General features: G+C 40.6%; 1 protein-coding gene and 1 long non-coding RNA gene across 4 annotated transcripts; one reads left to right on the forward strand and one right to left on the reverse strand.

The window, feature by feature from the left end:
* Window positions 1-269: 269 nt before the first annotated feature.
* Window positions 270-17,259, reverse strand: LOC147145911 (voltage-dependent calcium channel gamma-5 subunit). The gene is made up of 7 exons (XM_086034444.1): window positions 17,061-17,259; window positions 9,591-9,831; window positions 7,221-7,307; window positions 6,607-6,747; window positions 5,598-5,743; window positions 4,060-4,341; window positions 270-1,876 (listed from the first exon to the last, which is right to left on the reverse strand). The coding sequence occupies exons 2-6, from the start codon at window positions 9,784-9,786 to the stop codon at window positions 4,078-4,080; spliced, it is 834 nt and encodes a 277-aa protein (XP_085890570.1). The 5' UTR covers window positions 9,787-9,831; window positions 17,061-17,259; the 3' UTR covers window positions 270-1,876; window positions 4,060-4,077.
* On the forward strand, window positions 3,471-7,425 carry LOC147145912 (uncharacterized). 3 transcript variants are annotated; one of them, XR_015087278.1, is made up of 3 exons: window positions 3,471-3,587; window positions 4,082-4,317; window positions 6,588-7,425. It is a non-coding gene; the product is annotated as an uncharacterized LOC147145912 (long non-coding RNA). The 3 variants fall into 3 exon arrangements; XR_015087280.1 differs by having other exon boundaries at window positions 6,591-7,425; XR_015087279.1 differs by having other exon boundaries at window positions 3,489-3,587; window positions 4,085-4,317.
* Window positions 17,260-18,070: the final 811 nt, after the last annotated feature.

The raw sequence follows: 18,070 nt of genomic DNA on the forward strand, positions 1-18,070 counted from the left end.
AACACATCATCACACTGAACAACGACAACAACAAAAATACGCTGGCGCATGATGTGGACGCATGATGCCCCCTTCATATCTCTGCCTGTCCCCTCCTAGCGCACCAAAAAGGTTTTCAATGTGGTTCTTTCACATGAAACTAATCTCTGGTGTAGGCTCCACCTCATCTATGACCCTTAGGACAGGCTTTACAAAAAAACGAAATAAAAAAAAAAAATGAAAAAAAGGATGGGTGAGTAATATTGTGTCAAACAAAAGAACAAGATGAATTGTTTTCGTAAATCTCTTTATTTCACTGAGTATAGAGTCACAGTTAACATCAGATTGTAAAAATGCACAATTAATATTCACATTTTTAATATGAAAACCATGGGAACATTTTAACGGAAATAAGATGAGAAATCTCACATTCTCAATGTAACGCAGAGGTAAAGCAGCAGTAACAGATATAGCAGATAATTCTATTGAAGAACAGAACATCCATTAATGTATATTTAAAATCCTCTTTATACAAAACAGAGTCTATATACACCGACGAGTTGATATTTACATACCCACGTTTGACATAATCACAAAGATATATACAAAGATGCTCGAAAGGGACACTCTGTGTTTATTTAATGTATGCTGTTCAACAAGTGACAAATACTCAATAAACAAATTTACATGTACTGCCTAACATGTTCAATACCAATAATAACACTGGTCAACATGACATTTTAATCAGAAATGGCTTTGTGTCCTTATACATAGTTTTAGACCGATTTAAAAAATGACAACTTTTATTTTAGCACATCATGTTTTTTAGATGTTTTCTTTTTTTTATTTTTATTTGAAGTTTGACCTATAAAAGCTTGCGCAAGAGGGATTTCACCATGCATTGTAATTTAGAGCTGGGATGTTTTTGAAAAAAAATCCACCTGCTGCTGCTGAACGTAACCGTTTCAAAATTCATAAATACGAGTTATATTATTATTATTATTATTATCTTAAAAAATGATGGCAGAGTTGGAATAAGTGCAAAATAATAATCTAGAGAGGTTTACTTGCATCTCTGATTAAAACAATTAGTTAAAATGTGTTGACCAGTGTAATATATGAGTTCACACCATCCAACAGTAAATATGAACATCCAACATTATTATAGTGAACTAAAGTAAAGTACACAAGACAACATGTTTCTCAGTAATATGTTTACTCACTTAACGCTGCATGAAATGTTTATTTTCAGTAGTTTTAACTGCTTCAAATGTCTTCCTTGGCACAGGTGTTTTGGGAATATTCTGACCAGAAGTATTGTGTCAGCATCAAGGGTATAAATTTAAAAAAAATATCACATCTATAATTTGATCTGAATTGATGCTGCTGTAAAATATCATTCAACAGTTTATTTTTCTTCTTGTATGTCTTACATTCACAGGTTGCAAGAATATGGTTGGCACACCCCATTAACACAGCTCCACTTTCTGCAACCTTCACTCCTCCCTTTGCAGTAACAACCACCGCAGATGCAAGACTCACTGACACAGTCTCAACGTCAACATCCGGTGCCTTCGCTGAGGATCGCACATCTGCTGCTTCACCCAACTCTGAACTGAGTCACTCCATCGTCGACCGCAAGTAGCACCACAACCACCCAAGTACTCACTTAAAATAACATTACAGTGTATAAATCATTGTGTCAATCATAATGTAGCTTGCTCATTTTACCGGTCGGAATTTATTGATTAGCAACACTTAATGTCTTTGTGAGTGTTTTTGTATTGCAACTATGTGCATACTGTACATAGCTGTTAACAAGCTTTGAAGAGGTGGTCATGATGAGGGAGGCGGGATGCTGTGTCACAGGTCCTTACTTTGGCATCAGTATGAGTTTCTGCAGAGGGAGCAGACAAACACAACAAAACATTCACATGGAAACGTGAATGAATTTCAATATGTGATAAAGCTTGATGAGGAATCAATCTTCAGTCACCCATTTGCCTTGCAAGAATACATATTTGTTTTCAGTTGCGCTCAAAAGGCAGCATGAAATTTTCTTGCCGTTGGCTGAAGATCACTGTGAACTGTTGATCTTGTGTTTGGCACTCTAACACGAGGGCATGAGCACACAATGTTTCTTGGCATTTTCCTGCTTCATTTCTCCAGGTGCAGTACATCTCTGAATCAGGGGCGGAGTGCACACCCAGGCCCACCCAGTTTGACAGACTGCCCAGACAGTGAGATTCATGAAAAAAAAAACATACTTTTCAATTTTTTGTAAATTATTATTCAATTATTTGTGAATTTGTGCTTTGTTGTGTGTTTTTATATCATTTAATATTAAGAATGGTATAATTGTGGTTGTCTGAACTTCATATGAATTAGTTTGTCATTTTATTTGAAGATACTATGTGTCGGGACAGGAGGATTGTGCGAAGTGAGAGAAATATTCAGGGCCACCCTGATTTTTCCAGGCCCACCCATTAGCCACATTCTGGCTCCGCCCCTGCTCTGAATGGGCATAGTTGGCAACATCATTAGGTACACTTCCATAATCTGATGCGATCCAGTACTAGAGGGTTATTTTTTTTGCCTTTACAAATGTAAGAATGTTCACTTGGAGGTATTAATTTAACAATTTGTGATTTTGATTTTAGTCTGGAGTGATGCACTGCATCATCATACGAAGAGCGGTTACTAATATACTAATCCCCGTACTCACTGAAAAACCTATTCATGCTTTTGTCTATTTTTTGAAACACCCCAAAATGCCACAAGATGCCAATAAAGTCCTATCTAAATCGGAAAGTAGCACAGCGGTGTGCAGTATGCTGAAGTCAGTATCTCGACTGAGAGACAAGCTTTGTATGTCGGGGAAGAGCTAAGTTTAACCTTTGTTGTTAATGGAAGTTACGGAGAGGTCTTTGCCACATGTAGACTATAACCAAAAAAAAACAAAACTGTAAACCATCCATCCATCCATTATCTGTACCGCTTCTCCTCACAAGGGTCGCGGGGCGTGCTGGAGCCTATCCCAGCTGTCTTTGGGCAGTAGGCGGGGTACACCCTGAACTGGTTGCCAGCCAATCGCAGGGCACACAGAGACAAACATCCGCACTCACAATCACACCTAGGGGCAATTTAGAGTATCCAATCAACTTACCATGCATGTTTTTTTGGAATGTGGGAGGAAACCGGAGTGCCCGGAGAAAACCCACGCAGGCACGGGGAGAACATGCAAACTCCACACAGGGAGGCCGGAGCCGGGATCGAACCCACGACCTCTGAACTGTGAGGCGGACGTGCTAACCAGTCGACCACCGTGCCGCCGTCCAAAACTGTAAACCATTTTTTAAAAAGGTATTGTCAGATGAGTTTAAAAATGATTTAAGATCACCGTTTTTGATATATTTCCTTTTTAAACCATAGGCAATGATAGTTTTCTCTGGTGCGCATCAATTACTCCTGATTTTCACTCTTGGTGACAGGGCTTGGCTCCTCCCCCCTCAAATAGTCGAGGATGACTGTCGTTTGCTGAATTAACTGCGTGACAACTTGCTTAGCACATCTGCAGCACCGTTCGAAGCTCAGCTCGACCTTTCTGTGTGAGTTTGCATGCTCCACCTGTGTTGCAATTGAAAACTCCAAATAGTCCATAGGTCACAATGTGAGCATGAATGGTTGTTCGTTTTTATGTGCCGAACAATTGGCTGTCGACCAGTCCAGGGTCTACCTCACCTTTACTCTATGTTCTGTTAGTGTGCTATGTTTTCAATGCTCTTGTTTGTTTTTAAATGTTGCACTTGTAATTTTACCAGCAGCATACTAAGTTACCTTCTTGACTTACCTGAGGGTCAAATGATTTCAAACGCTTGTCATTATGATGCAGTGCAGTTCTACACTACTGCAAGGTCCAGGTATGGACAAAGCCACGGTTGTAGACTACATGCAAGGCATCCCACTAGATACCTTCTGAATTTTGTCATGGGTTCCCATACACATCTCTTGTATTGACTGGCATGACATTCTGGGACTACACATCGCACAGTATAAGAACTAGGCCGCTGCTGTAATAACCTCTGGTGCTTGTTTGCTTCAGCAGGGCGAGGAGGACATCTGCTCATACTCGGGACACTTGAGGAGGGCGGGGTAGTTGGAGGAGTTCATCTGGAGGGAAGCCTCAGAGGAGATGGACGAGGGGCTCCGGCCGCGGCCGGCCCACGCGTCCGGATGGAGGAATTGGCCCGAGTAGTCGGAGCAGTTACTGAGGCGAGGCCGGTAGAAGCCCTGGTGGGGCCGGTACATCTCCTCCGCCGTGTAGCGCTTCATGAACAGGTACACGGACATTACGCCGGCCGTCTGCAATGGCAAATCGTTGTATTAGAAAGAAAAGCGTAATCCATTCTAGTGACAAGATCAGGATCATTGGGCTTTTTGGCATATCAACTGTCAGGAGTAGGCTTTCAGGGAATTCACTTGTTGGCTGTCATCAGAAGTTGCCACAACAAGTCACCCGCATGACTTGTTTGGTACAGTTTTTTTTACACAGGATGGCCTCCCTGACCCAACCCATCCATTTTCATGGATATTTTTAATCCGGGTTTGCGACCGGCTTTGTCTTATTTTTGGGGCATTGGCTGGGAATCCGCAGCGTCTGTGTGAAAGGCAGCAGCATGGAACTTTACAGTGCTTCAAGGAGTTCAATTATTTGGCCATTGTGTTATTATACAGCTTTGCCACTAGGGCGCACTGTGATTACACCATAAAGACATCATTTTGAACCGGTGTTTATATGTTTTGTATTTCCATTGCTCATTTTTAACAATTGGTAGTCTCCACACTTTGTTGTTAACGCAATAGAGACTGGAACAATCAAATATTGTATACAATGGGGAAAACCACCCTACAATTAAGAATTCAACCAACCTTATCAGGTTGAATTTTCATAAAGTGGCAGAAGTCAAACTTTGCATGAGGATTAAAGATGAAGTCAATGCAAACATTTTTTTTTAAGAATATGTTCTTCAGCTGAGATTCAGAAAACAGGTCAGCCGTGATTGGTCGTTGTGAGCAGTTGTGATGTCATTTTCAGTCGACAGAAGACAAAATGGCCGTTCCCAGAGATGGCTAAAAACGAGTGCATTTTGCTGCTTAACTTGTATTCCACAAATGCAAAATTAATCAGAATGCCCTGTTTCAACTAGTGGGCGTGCTGGGAACATATTCTTGAAAAAAATATTTTTTAGTTAACTTCAGCTTCAAGAATCTTAATTTATTGTCTGTACAGTTTAGATTTCACGACAGTGACATCAGAAGGGATTATTTCAGAAAACATAATCCTAACCAGGAAGCATGTTTAAAATAAGAGATTATGTTGGATGTCATTGCTAAATACTCCAGTACAGTAGGTGACTTGTTGGTAAAGGAGAAAAAGTGCAATGTATTTTTTCCCCTGCTGGCATCAAATATAATATTTAAAGAATTACAATGTATTGACCAGTGGGTCAATTTCCAATAGTGTTTTACAGCCTAACATAATAACAAATGAATCAAATTGTTTTGTGGAGCTGGATCCAAAGTAGAAGCTTTGCCGAAATGAGACATGATGTCCTTACCTCGGTGAGGAGGAAGGAGATGGCAGCAAAGGCAAACGACCATCCGTACTTGTAGATGAAGTAGGCCTCATTGCTTTTGGTCCGATTCAACATTTCATCATTGATGTTTGAGATGTACAACACCAGACCAACGACCAGCGACAGGCCTGTGGCACAGACACAACACATTAGTGTTCTACTGACACCCGTTTTACTTCAAATCTATAAGAGAAAGCGTAATTTCATGAGAAACAGAAGTAGATTTAATGAGAACAAGGATGTGTGACTGTGCTTAAAATACCACAAATGATCCGTCCATTTTCTATAGGACTTGTCCACATTAGGTTTATAGGGATCTTATTGCAGCTCACGTCCAGCAAAAGGCAGACGACACTCTGGACTGGCCACCAGTCCAGTATAGGTCACATATAGAGATGGACAAACATTCACGCTCATACACACATTCACCGAGGGGGAACTGTACCCACACAAAAGAAGTGCTCTTCTGAGGGTTATAGTAAGGGTTGGCCATTTTATATATCTCTTCCCCTGTTAAGGGTCACGGAAAGTCTATCCCACTGGTGAGAAGTTAATTTTATTTGGCAGAACATCCTTAGAAATAAAAAAAGACTCAAGATATGGGGCTCTATTTTCGTAGACAGGCACACAAGCGCGTAAAAAAACGCCACATCTTCATTTTCGTTCCAGGACAAGTCTAGTTTGCCGTGTTTGGGAATTTGGCAGACCGTGCCGCTCCTTTCTGGGCGCACCTGACAATTTGGTGACAGAAACGACACTATACATTGGACCAGATAAAAGGAGATCTAAGTCGTGGCGCAGGTGGTGTAACGTGATTTGGTGGATTTGATCGAGGGGCAGGCAGACACATTCTGACGGACGTCTACAAAAATACCAAAAGAAAGAAAACTCCAGCTATTTGCACATTATAATGCACTTTGCGCTAGATTTGCGCTGAGCATGAAACAAGGGCCTATGGTGTCTCTCTGATAGCAGAATCCCAAAGGAGTACCTGATAGGATGAAGAAGATTCCTGAAACAAAGGCCAGGATGGTGTGATGTGGTCGAATGTGGCCAATGTTGCTGAGGACAAAACCAATGAACATGAAGAAGAGGCTGACCAGTGGGAAAGGTGTGGCCGAACGGATCATCTCTGCAACAAAACAGAAATGAACAAGCGACCCGTGGTTTTCCATTAAAAGTGTTGTTTGGCATCCAGTTTAAGGTTTAAGTCACATGACTTGACTCGAGTCAGACTCCAGTTGCTATTTTTAGGACTTGCGACTTGACTTGACTTGGGACTTGGTATCTAAGTGACTCAACTTGACTTATACTTGAACCTCATGACTTGACTTGCATAACTAGACAGGCCCAGATTTCACACTGATTAAGTAAATTAAGACAAGACCATTATTTCAATACATACTGTATATACTGTTTGTTTTCTTTGTAATGCAAAATATGTGCCTCGACTCAATACGAATTAAAAACCACTCTTCTTATCAACCTTAGACAATTTATTCCACATCATTTGCCCCACAGGATCCAATACCTGGCCAAGAGTGGTCTGGCCAGCTAATTCTGTAAACACTACAAGCTTTTAAAAGCATGACTACATTCACTTACTCAGGACACTAACAGTGGACTCCGAAGTCATCTGGACTTTAGTGGGCATCACATATTCAATGGTGAAGCAGCGACCTTTCTCCTCCCCTAGAAGGAAGAATCGTCAGGCAATCAGCTTTGATTGTACACACTTCAGTCACTAAAGTGTTGCTCAAGCGCATACCCCAACTGTACTGAAATGTTAATAAAAGTGAATGTGAGCTGATTTTAACTTTTCATTTTTCTTTCTTTTTTTCCCTCATTGTTTTGACAAATACAGGTATGCTTCTGAATTCTACATGTATTTGTTAGCCACAAAGACTGCTTTCATGTTGACTTTGTTGCAGACTGACCTTGTTTTTTGTTTTGGCAAATCAGCACAGGTGGGCACTTTACAAAAATGTGCAGGTCCAACAATCGCCATCCGTCTGCAGCATGGGTACCCATCCGACTATCTGATTATTTGTCAAATAGACCAAATAGTAATTGCCTTTCGGTCAGTCCATCTATTAATTTAAACGCGCTTCCGCTAGCCCTTTCGTCTACCGTCTTACCAGAATGCCCAGCTCTGGTCAAATGTGCTTTCACAATTACTGGTGTTGTTGTAGACATAGCCTCAGTGATAATCTTCGATTTTTGGACTTTCCAGAAAAGTATCACTGAAGTACCACCATGAAAATGACTAAAAGGACTCACAATGACTTCTCTTAGTAAAGATTCTTTCGTTGACCTCCAAGTGCAATGGAAGCAAACAAAGGTCCCCATTGCAACTGTGGCATATGATAATGGCCAGCGATTATTTGTAGGTCACACACACACACAGGCAACACAGCAGTTAAGTGGGCAATAGGGCCACTCAATTGCCCTTAAAACACAGTGGCCCATTAAATAGCCCTGTTAAAGGCGATGGCCTGCTGTGTGTCAGGGAAACATCTGTTATGTCATCACACAGTCATGACCTGCCTACATGCAGTACGTACAGTCGTCAGGGAAGTTGTAGTATGATGATAGAACAAACTCCCAGGAACTCCCAGGGCTGCCTCAAAGTTTTTTGGCTTGTTGCTGGGAAAACATGCTGAGTGAGTGGAAAGTACTTTTAACAGTCACAGAGACATAATTGCTGCCTCTTTTTCCACCTTAAGTGCGAATGTAACATCACACGCTGTCGCTGTTTTGCAGCAGCAGCTTTCAACAGCCTCAGTCGATGACGTCATGTGACCACAGTTGGTACAGTCGGTGCTGCGGAGCATCACAAGATTATGTTGGCATCTAATAAGTTGAGCAGCGGACTCCTTTTCAAGATTGAAAAAACATTTTTTGGACACACAATGGTAAAGTTACAGCAACACCACAAGACTGGGAATCACAGCTTTTGTGTGTTTTTCACACATGCTGCATTTGCCTGTGAGTAACGTAGCAACTAGACATGGAGAAAAAGAGCTTTAAATAGAATGAAATCAGATTATTTCTAAAAAGGCATGATGATATATGAAGATTAAAGCTAAAATAATATCCTGTGAATGATTTTCCTGAGGTTATATCTGTGACGTGCTTGACTTTAAAGGGGAAGTCAACCATGTTGAAACGTGGCATTCTGATGAATATTGTGTTTGTGGAATGTGAGGTAAGCAGCAAAATCAACCATCAGCCATTTCATTTTGTCATTTCTGTCAGCTGAAAACGACATCATAAATGCTCATGGCTCAGGTAACGTTGAATCATGGCTCAGCTTCAGAAAACAGGTGAGCTGTGATTGGTCGTTACCTGAGCCCTTAGCATTTGTGGTGTCATTTTCAGTCAACAGAAGGCAAAATGGCCGCTCCCCAGAGATGGCTAAAAACGAGTGCATTTTGCTGCTTAACTTATATCCCACAAATGCAGAATTGATCAGAATACCATGTTTCAACTAGTGGGCCTGCTGGGAATATATTCTTGAAAAAAATAGGTTTGGGTTGACTTCTGCTTTAAGGATTTTATACAATAATTATGAAATAAATGAACACTTTTTTTGTATAAATCTGTGCCAGTGCGTATGTACATGCATGCGCGTATGTGTTGTTTTTTGTGGTCTCTAATGGCACTATTGCACTATTGTGCCTTTTGTGGCTGCAAATCGCATACTGCTGTCCGCCATTCGTCACGTGAATGAGTCCCTTTGGCGGGCCCACGAAGACTCTGGGCTCTAGTTTTGTGAACGGTGTAAATCCTGGTAAATCCTGCATGGAGGTCATTTAGAACCAGTAGTTGGTCATTTTGCAAAGGAGTGCAGGCAAGCAGATCCAAGAGAGGGAGGTCTGCGCCGCTATGGGAGTGATTATATCTGATTTTGTGTGTGACAAAATGATTCTAACTTCATGCAATGTATTTGCTCCATGCCTGTTCTGAACATACCAGCGAGGAAACAAACTCTCCAGAGGCCAGAGTGGAGAGACATGCGTATCTCAGTGCTCTGGTTGAGTGGAAGGATGACGCCTTCCTCCAGATAGAGCCAGTAGTCGGTGCTTACGGCGATGCCCAACAGGCCCAGGCCGCAAACAGCGAACACGCTGCTCAGCAACGTCAGTGCCTTCCTGCCACATAGGCTCATACCACAGCCTCAAGAGCAAAGGGGCGCCGCCAGCAGAAAGGGAAGCTGGGCAAAGAGAGAGAAAGACAAAAACATTGATTTCATACAAGATGAGGTAAATCAAGAGTAAAGAAAGTGCCTGTGTGAAAAGAAGATTATAACAGGTTGAAAGCAAAAATAACAATTCCACTTGTTTTTGCACATAGCAAAGAAATTCAGCGTTGCAGATGGTGTACATAATGTGTCAGCATATGAACTTCAAAACAAAGAGTTTTTCATATGTTAGCTGGCCCCACATTTGGCAGAAGCTCGAGCGCTGAGGAGCTTGGCACAGGATTTGCTGTTGAAAGGAATTGATTTTACATAATGAGCGCTCAGCATGCTGCAGTATTAAGCGCTCACTGTGAGACTGGAAAGATGCAAAGTAATTATGTGGAAGGATTTTTAACTCTTTAATTCTGCTTGGGCTACCCCCCTCCCGAATCCCCCTAACATGAGAATTTTGATTAATCTAAAGCTCCAGGAGAACAAAAGAGCAGCCGTGCCACACCTCTTTCATTGATGAGGAGCGACAATGACTTTTGTAAATTGAGCTTCAGATAATGACGACGACGCAAGTATTTTAACTGGCAACATGTTTACATCTGACTTTTGCTTTTTTGACTACACTCCAGTAAACATACTTTTACGTTAGTTGACAATGTTAAAATGGTTCATACAGACAATGTTATAAAGATCCGGAAAGACTGTTGAAATATAAACAAAGGAACAAATCGGACGGAGATTCAGCTATACACATCCATGCATATGAGCTTTATTTCTAACCTGTCCTCTTCAGCTTCTTAGTCATGCAGTACAGTGGATCTTTATGCTTTGTTGTGCCGGACCAGTTTTACTGTGCAATGGGAGTTTGATATAATCCCACTGATGTACAGTATTATATATTGAGATGGTTGTGGATGTGGCTCTGCAGTGCCTCTGTCAAGAATTTGAGTGCACATGAGAGGACAGTCCAGCCAACCAGTGGTTGTCAAATGTTGTCACCTTGGCATGCACACTTTCCTACTTCTGCAAAGTCACAACCCATTTCATAGAAGAATAATAAAGCATTTTTGGTGGGTTTAAAAATAGCCTCTGAAAATACATGTATATTATGTGACATTTTCACAACAAAATCCCAACGGCATGTGTCTATGAAGACGTAGTGCGTCAACACTGTCACACATACATGTGAGCTATCAAAAAAGGTGTGAGGACGCATGGCCCACCGCACCCATCCAGGGTCAATCCATGCAAACTTCCATGTCACAGTTCGCTAATGTTTGTTTGTTTGTTTGTTTGCCTGTTGTCTGATGATGAAGAGGCATAAAATAAATATAGAACGCCAACATGAGTCCCAATATTATTGAAAAATGTACAGCTCAAATTGACAATCAGATGTTTTTTACGGGCCTCTTTTTCTGTTTCATACAGAGGAGAAAATAATCCTATTGTGAATTTGAATAGTTTTAGAGGCATGTGTGTAATCCATAGTTCTAAATCCTACGTTTCTACTTACAGTATGCATTTTCCTATTCACATATTACCTCAAGGTGTGCTTCTATCCAAATTTGAATGGCTCACATTAATCATTTAAATGTAATTGTATTGATAACATTTTTTTCCCTAAGTTAACATAGGAATCATGCATATAAGTATGGAATTATGTTTTTTTTTTTCTGAAATGTAACCAGCATGTATTGTACTATATAACTCAAAGGAAAAGTGAACCTAAATACAGCCTGAGCTATTTTTAGCTGTGTCCTTTATCTGCGAGCCACAGGTCAGTGGGTTGCGGGGAAAATCTGATTGGAGGATAAATCGAAGCATTTCAAGCCCTCAAAGTCCCTCCAGACATTCATTAATTATGAAGTAAGTACCATCATTCAGCCTTTTTTCAAAGCACGCTGCAATCAGTAACCATTCATCTTATGGATACACATACAGTAAATATAGAGTACTTTATAGCGAAGCCTATCCATCCACGTTCTAATTTCTTAGCCGTTGATTTGTCCTCATTAGGATTGTGGGTAACGTGAGTTTATCCCAGCAGGCTTTGGGCAAAGAGGGGAAGGGGCGTCCACCTCGGAGTCGTTGCCAGTCAATTGCATAGCACACTTAAGACTTGACACTTCACACTGACATATTGTACACAACTATGGAGAATTTTGAGTCTTCAATTAACTCACCATGCCTGTTTCTGGTGATGTGAGAGGAAGCTGTGGATTAGAAAACCAACACAAGCACAGGGATAATGTACAAAGTCCCCGCGGAGATGTTCCAACAGATACTCATAAATATGTATTCATATTCAACTATTTTCGCCTCCGTCAAATTTCAAATTGATATTTGCAAAAACGTCTGACACAAAGCTGCCCGCCCACATTCACTAAGTAGTATTCTATGATTATGCATACACCCACATCACACACACAGCGTTGCGACTCCACTCTAAATATAGTTGCACAGATGTGGCTTGATGAAAAACACCGACAGACATTTAGCTTTGCTCTCAAGAGCAACATCTTACTTATCAAGGAATTTAACCTGGCGCCCAAGCCATTACTTGACTACGACGACGCATGTTGGCACTTCTGATTTAGAGATATGATTTTTATCCAACAACAGTCAGAATCCAAACATGGATGTGCTTTGTGGTGTATGTTGATCCAGTTAGAAGAGCTGTCCAAGCCCTTCTGCAAATGTAGTCCCTGAGTGACCTCTGTGTGGACAAGCAACAAACACAACGCAAGATGGCCACAGAGGAGCGTTAGGACAGCCGCGTATGAATGTACGAGAGAAGAGGAGAGGAGAGGAGGGGGGGGAGGGGAGGGGAGGGCCGGGGAGAGGAGAGGAGAGAAGAGAAGAGAAGAGAAGAGAAGAGAAGAGAAGAGAAGAGAAGAGAAGAGAAGTCAAGTGAACAAGACCTGCACACAGCTGGATGCGGCCCCCATTCCTCTGTTCGACTCAGGAACACATGCTGAGGTGGAGCACACTTCATGTCTTACAGTGTTGCCAAAAATACGCATGCACACACACACACACGTCCCAAACACACACACACATCCTTCATATTCACTTGTGCATGCATACATTAGGTGAGGCTTACATGTTACTGTAAATCTGCTGGGCGATTTTGAAAAATAATGTAATTGTGTTTTGTGTATATTGCATTTACACTCAATTAAGGCTTTATGATTGTGACAGTTGGAGCCCAAAACAAATTAATTCAATTCACATAATATGTAAAAAATATTTTGAAATTTGAACAGCTTGGACGTCAATCAGTGTCAGTGAATGCTTTGTGTTCAGTTCAGTTTGTTCAATATACTTGATTCTCTGGCTATAAAAGAAAACTAGCCATTGTTTCTGGAGGTGAAAAAGTACAAAAGCTAAACTGAAAGCAAAAGTGACCACCCAAAAGTTGTTGCACTCAACAGTTTAATGCATACGCTTTGGACTGAGTAACTCAATTAACAAAATCATATGTAAAAACTAAAATATACTTCCATAATATGCGATGAGAATGAATAAAATTAGATCGTGAGAAAGATGTAAAAAAGTGACAGTTCCCTTTCAGGATAGTGTCATGGCACATGAGTGGACTGAAGAGCGAGCACCAAAACACGACCTGTTTTGTTTGCAACTTCAAATTTCTGGTGATAGCGACAACATGACAGGCACAAATAGCGAATGTCAGAATACATTGAAGAACACGTTGCCAGTCAACTTCTGAAATTGAAAGACTCTTCAAAGAACTTATCTTTTCAATCAAAGTTGCAGTACGTATACTGTAAAAAAAATGGTATTGCACATTGACTGAATCTCTCAAAAATGTGTTTTTTAATCTAATTTTGTAGGGAAAATTCACCTCTAAAGTGGCCCAAACCTTCTGTGATGTCATGTGAGACCTCAATATACAATATTTTAGGAGATTTCAGCTCAGTGAGCACCTCAGAATATTTCCGCAAGGGTGTATTGCTTGTTTTTTGTCTTTTTTGGGTGTTGCTTTGTGAAGCCACTGCAGAGGAGTGCCAGTGAGTGGCAAAAAAAATGTGATGTGTGCCATACAACTAGAAATGAAACATATTGTGCTGAAAGTGATATACAGGTCCTGGTTGCTCAATACAATATTGCTAAGTCGAAGAAGAGCCAGCAAATAATAATTACAGCAGAAAAAGAGAACTGTACACACAAGCAGTGAGCTCACTCTGCATGGTGACTTATTTTTTAGTTATTATTATGAACTGCTGTTGACTTCCTTTTGCAATTAAGAATGTCAAAATGTTACTTGAAAAAAGGGCCTTTACACTTACTAAATGTTTTATCGTGGCAAAAGTTTAACCCTGGAAAAGAATCATTAGTTTCCCATTATTTTCTGTGGTAAGAAATTAGTAACACAACTACGGTGTACACCAGAAGTGTACGAAGTTGGATCATTTTATATTGGCTGGCCAAAATGATCAGATTAAACACGTTGAAAAATAGCACATTATTTTTTTAATACAAAATGAAAATGTTGAAAAAAAAAAAAAAGCTTTTACAATGTTACAAGCAATCAATTTTTTTTTGATGTGAAAAAGTGTGCTTGAACACAACCACAGCATATAATGGAGAATCCATGAATATGCAAATTTGCAAATGCCAAACCTGTATTTACAGGGTTTCTATTTCTATATAATGTTTTACAATAATACTTGAAGCGAAAGTCAACCCAAAATTATATTTTTTTAAAATATGTTCTATACGCCTCCACTAGTCTAAACACGGCATTCTGATGAATATTGCGTTTGTGGAATATGAGTAAAGCAACAAAATCCACCCGTTTTTAGCCATCTCCGGGGGCGGCCATTTTGTCACATCTGTCGACTGAAAATGACATCATACACCCTCAGGTCTCAGATAACGACCAATCAAAGCTCATTTTCAGTCGACAGAAGTGACAAAATGGCTGCACCCCGAGATGGATTTTGCAGCTTAACCCATATTTCATATTAATCATATTGTCTTCTTTCAACTAGTGGGCCTGCATAGAACATATTCTTGAAAAAAATATTTTTACTTTAACTATAAGTTCATCCGTACCTGTGGCTAAAAAGAGAAGCGTGGGGAGTCTCCGTCACCCAAATTATTAAGTATTCACTCAGGCGATCATTACCAACTGCCTCGGGTACATACATGCTTTCCTTTCTTCTTGCCCGTTTCCTCTCTTTACATAATTATAATATCGTTACAGTGGCAAGGGCAAGTTGCTTCCTTCGCTTCCTTGACAAAATGATATGCGGTGTCTCAAAAGGTTTACTGACAAGAACACTGGGCTATGCAGTTTTTCCCTTGCAGTGAGTGGCTATGCGTGTGGGGGTTAATCACCAGCTGTGTGTAAGTGTAGCTGTGTGTGCGTGTATGTGTGTGTGTGTGTGTGATTGAGTGTGAGCGTGAGACTGTACTTGGTTTGTGATTTTCCAGTTCAGTCATATTTGGCTGCGTCGCTCGTGTGTGGTGGGCCCGAGCACTATGTTGACTCGCAGCCTATTCAATCGGTTTTAGCATGTTTCATGAACACATGACGAAATGGACCTCTCATTCATTTCATTTTCTGTTTCTTTCCTGGTGAACGGGACATGACGTAAATTGAATGCCTTCATTTTACATTCACTTTTCTGGTAGCGTCATGATAATGGATTTTTTGGGGGGGGACTCATTACAACCGGATTGGATGTTTTTAAGGCATTCCACATTTGTTAGCATTTTTTTTTTCTAGACAAAATAGTGGCTGTAATTCTCCATTAAGGAAAACAGAAATGCTTACAAGCTGTCTTCAAAACAAAAACCTAAAAAAAGACAATACCAGCAGCTAGAAAAAAAATCATGCCAATAAAAGAAAAAAAAATATGCTGAAACATGAGTGAATATATAAAGACATTAGTGTGACATATCCTCATTTGAGTCTCGGTGGGAAACACTGCACTGTGATGTCAACACAACACAGAGCAAATCACATCAATGCTTGTCTCATTGGGACAAGTCATCTGTCATTCACCATCACACCAGTTGCGACTGCCGCAAAAAGCCCTGACAGTTCTCCGAAAGTGTTTATGCTGCACTTGCAAACACACGTAACAACCGCATGACACACATCACTGTCTGTATTTCTGCTCTGGCGCTATTTGTCTGGCCAGCAAGTTGAGAAATGACTTTCAGCCAAGAGAGGCTGTGGGCTGCGCACTGCTGCAGTACAACAAAGAATTCAAGAGATGTACAGTATATCCAGGTACAATTTTTGTTGACTTATATCAGTATGTTTGCAGCTACTAAAATGAGCAAAGTACTTTATTGAATGGCTTAATTAAGAGCTGCTTTGTGCTCTTCGCTAGAGCACAATTTGCTGTCCATGGTGCTGAAACATCAATAAACCTGTTATAAGTCATTCATTTAGTTGTTTTTAGCCACTTAGTTTTAGCGGAAGACCTATTATCCAATCCAAACAAATGACAACTGATTTCTTTTTAAAGTCACCTTACAATGAATCACTCAGTGCGACAATTCTGATCAGTATCATGACATCCAGTACAAGAGCTGTATCACAAATGGTGCTCGGATTTGGTTGTACGTATTAATACTGTACATCAAGAAATCTTTTATTTAGGCTTTAGTTTGCAGTGGTGTAGAACTGTACTGAATTATACTGAGAGCATACCTTATTTAAGTCAAACTATACTAGTAGAGTAGCTGGAACGTGACTGTTATTGTTAAATTCATACCTCTCTTATAATGTCAATCAAAACGGAACATTACTTTCGGCCTACTGGTAAAGATTTAATTTTTGGTACACACTTATGTTGATGAAAACTGTGTACAGAGAACGTATATGAGACAGCAATAGAGGTAAAGATTATAAAACGGAGATGCAAATCTACTTCATATTATTCCTCATTTGCAGAAAAGGCAGATTTGCGTCCTTTCGTTCTCTGAATCTCTCGTGGCTAAATTACGCGGACGACAAAAAAAAAAAAACGTGACGCTTGAGGCTAAATAATAACAGCTGCTACCACTAATGGCATTTAAAGGGCAAAATAAACTATTCGTTTAGCACTCCGAGTTTGCAAACACGTGCTTAGGTGTTAAAATATGTGAGCCCTTCTCGGTGCGTATAAGACCACGAACAACGACAACTACAATGTTGTTGAAACGCATGACCTAAGTGTCAAGTAAAACAAAGCCACGGTAAAATGACATTAATCCGAAAATGGTGTTACCTTCACGAAGGAAAGTCGTTGAGGAAATGGCTGCTCGTCCCCTTCGTTGTCCTGTGTGTTTTGTTTGTTGTCTCCTTGTTGTTCTAGCGCGTATCTCCACTTTGGAGCCAAGCACAGCTGTGAGCACCTCAGGCTCGTGCACGCCCACTTGCTCCACAAAAGGGAGCGCGCGCGTGGCACGTGCCAGCCGACCCCTCGCGCCGCCTAACATCAAGTGGCTTGGTTATTACATTTGGCTGCTGCTCTGATGGATTGATGGATACATGTGCGGATTATCAATCGATCGAACGCAAAGGCAATCCTTTATTTACATGGGGGTGGTCGTGGGGCAGTATAAAAATGATCAAATACAGGCAACACGAATACGGTCTCTGGTCTTCCTGTGTGGAGTTTTCTTGTTCTCCTCGTGCTTGTCGAAGTTGCCATCCCCTTTTTAGTGTAACTTGAACAACTGCTATCCTTGACTTCTGATTATAAAACGAATTAGTCCGAATTGTTGCATATATGTGATCATTTGATGAGACGATTAAGCATTTTTATAATATGGTTTCACAGTCATAAGGTGCCCGCCCTCTCCAAATTGTCTTGAGGTGTGAATATAAGTGTGACTGGTTGTTTGTCTACATGTTCTCTGTGATTGGCTGGTTGCCAGTTCAGGATGTGGCACTCGTCTCGCCCAAAGTCGGCAGGGACGGGCTCCAGCTCACTCGCAAATTGAAAGCTCTTGAAAGAAATTGAAAGCTTATTATTTTGTTTTAACTGGGTCATTAGCTGGTCTGTTGTTTAACAAATGTTAGCCAAAAGCACTGGTCAGCAGCAAATTTTAATCAGGTCTGGTTTTTGTGTACCTCAACTTATTTTTGACATTGATTTAAAAAGGTTTTTTACTTTTTTGTAGCGCATCAGGTTTTGGATATATTTTCATTTTTTGTTTTTAAATTTGACCCAGGGACAGCGCCAGGATTATTTTTCTCCCAGGGCTTTAGGAGGGCTAGACCAATAAATAAAGG

Source organism: Filicampus tigris, chromosome 6 (genome assembly GCF_054856515.1).
Source record: "Filicampus tigris isolate MCC_2025a chromosome 6, RoL_Ftig_1.0, whole genome shotgun sequence".
NCBI lineage: Eukaryota > Metazoa > Chordata > Actinopteri > Syngnathiformes > Syngnathidae > Filicampus > Filicampus tigris.

Excerpts from the sequence above, each read along its gene's own strand:
- LOC147145911 (XM_086034444.1), bottom strand. The coding sequence starts at position 9,786 with ATGAGCCTATGTGGCAGGAAGGCACTGACGTTGCTGAGCAGCGTGTTC. Across the intron at positions 7,308-9,590 it reads GAGAGTTTGTTTCCTCGCTG|GGGAGGAGAAAGGTCGCTGC; the intron begins GTATGTTCAGAA and ends TCTTCCTTCTAG. Across the intron at positions 6,748-7,220 it reads GTCCACTGTTAGTGTCCTGA|AGATGATCCGTTCGGCCACA; the intron begins GTAAGTGAATGT and ends GTTTTGTTGCAG.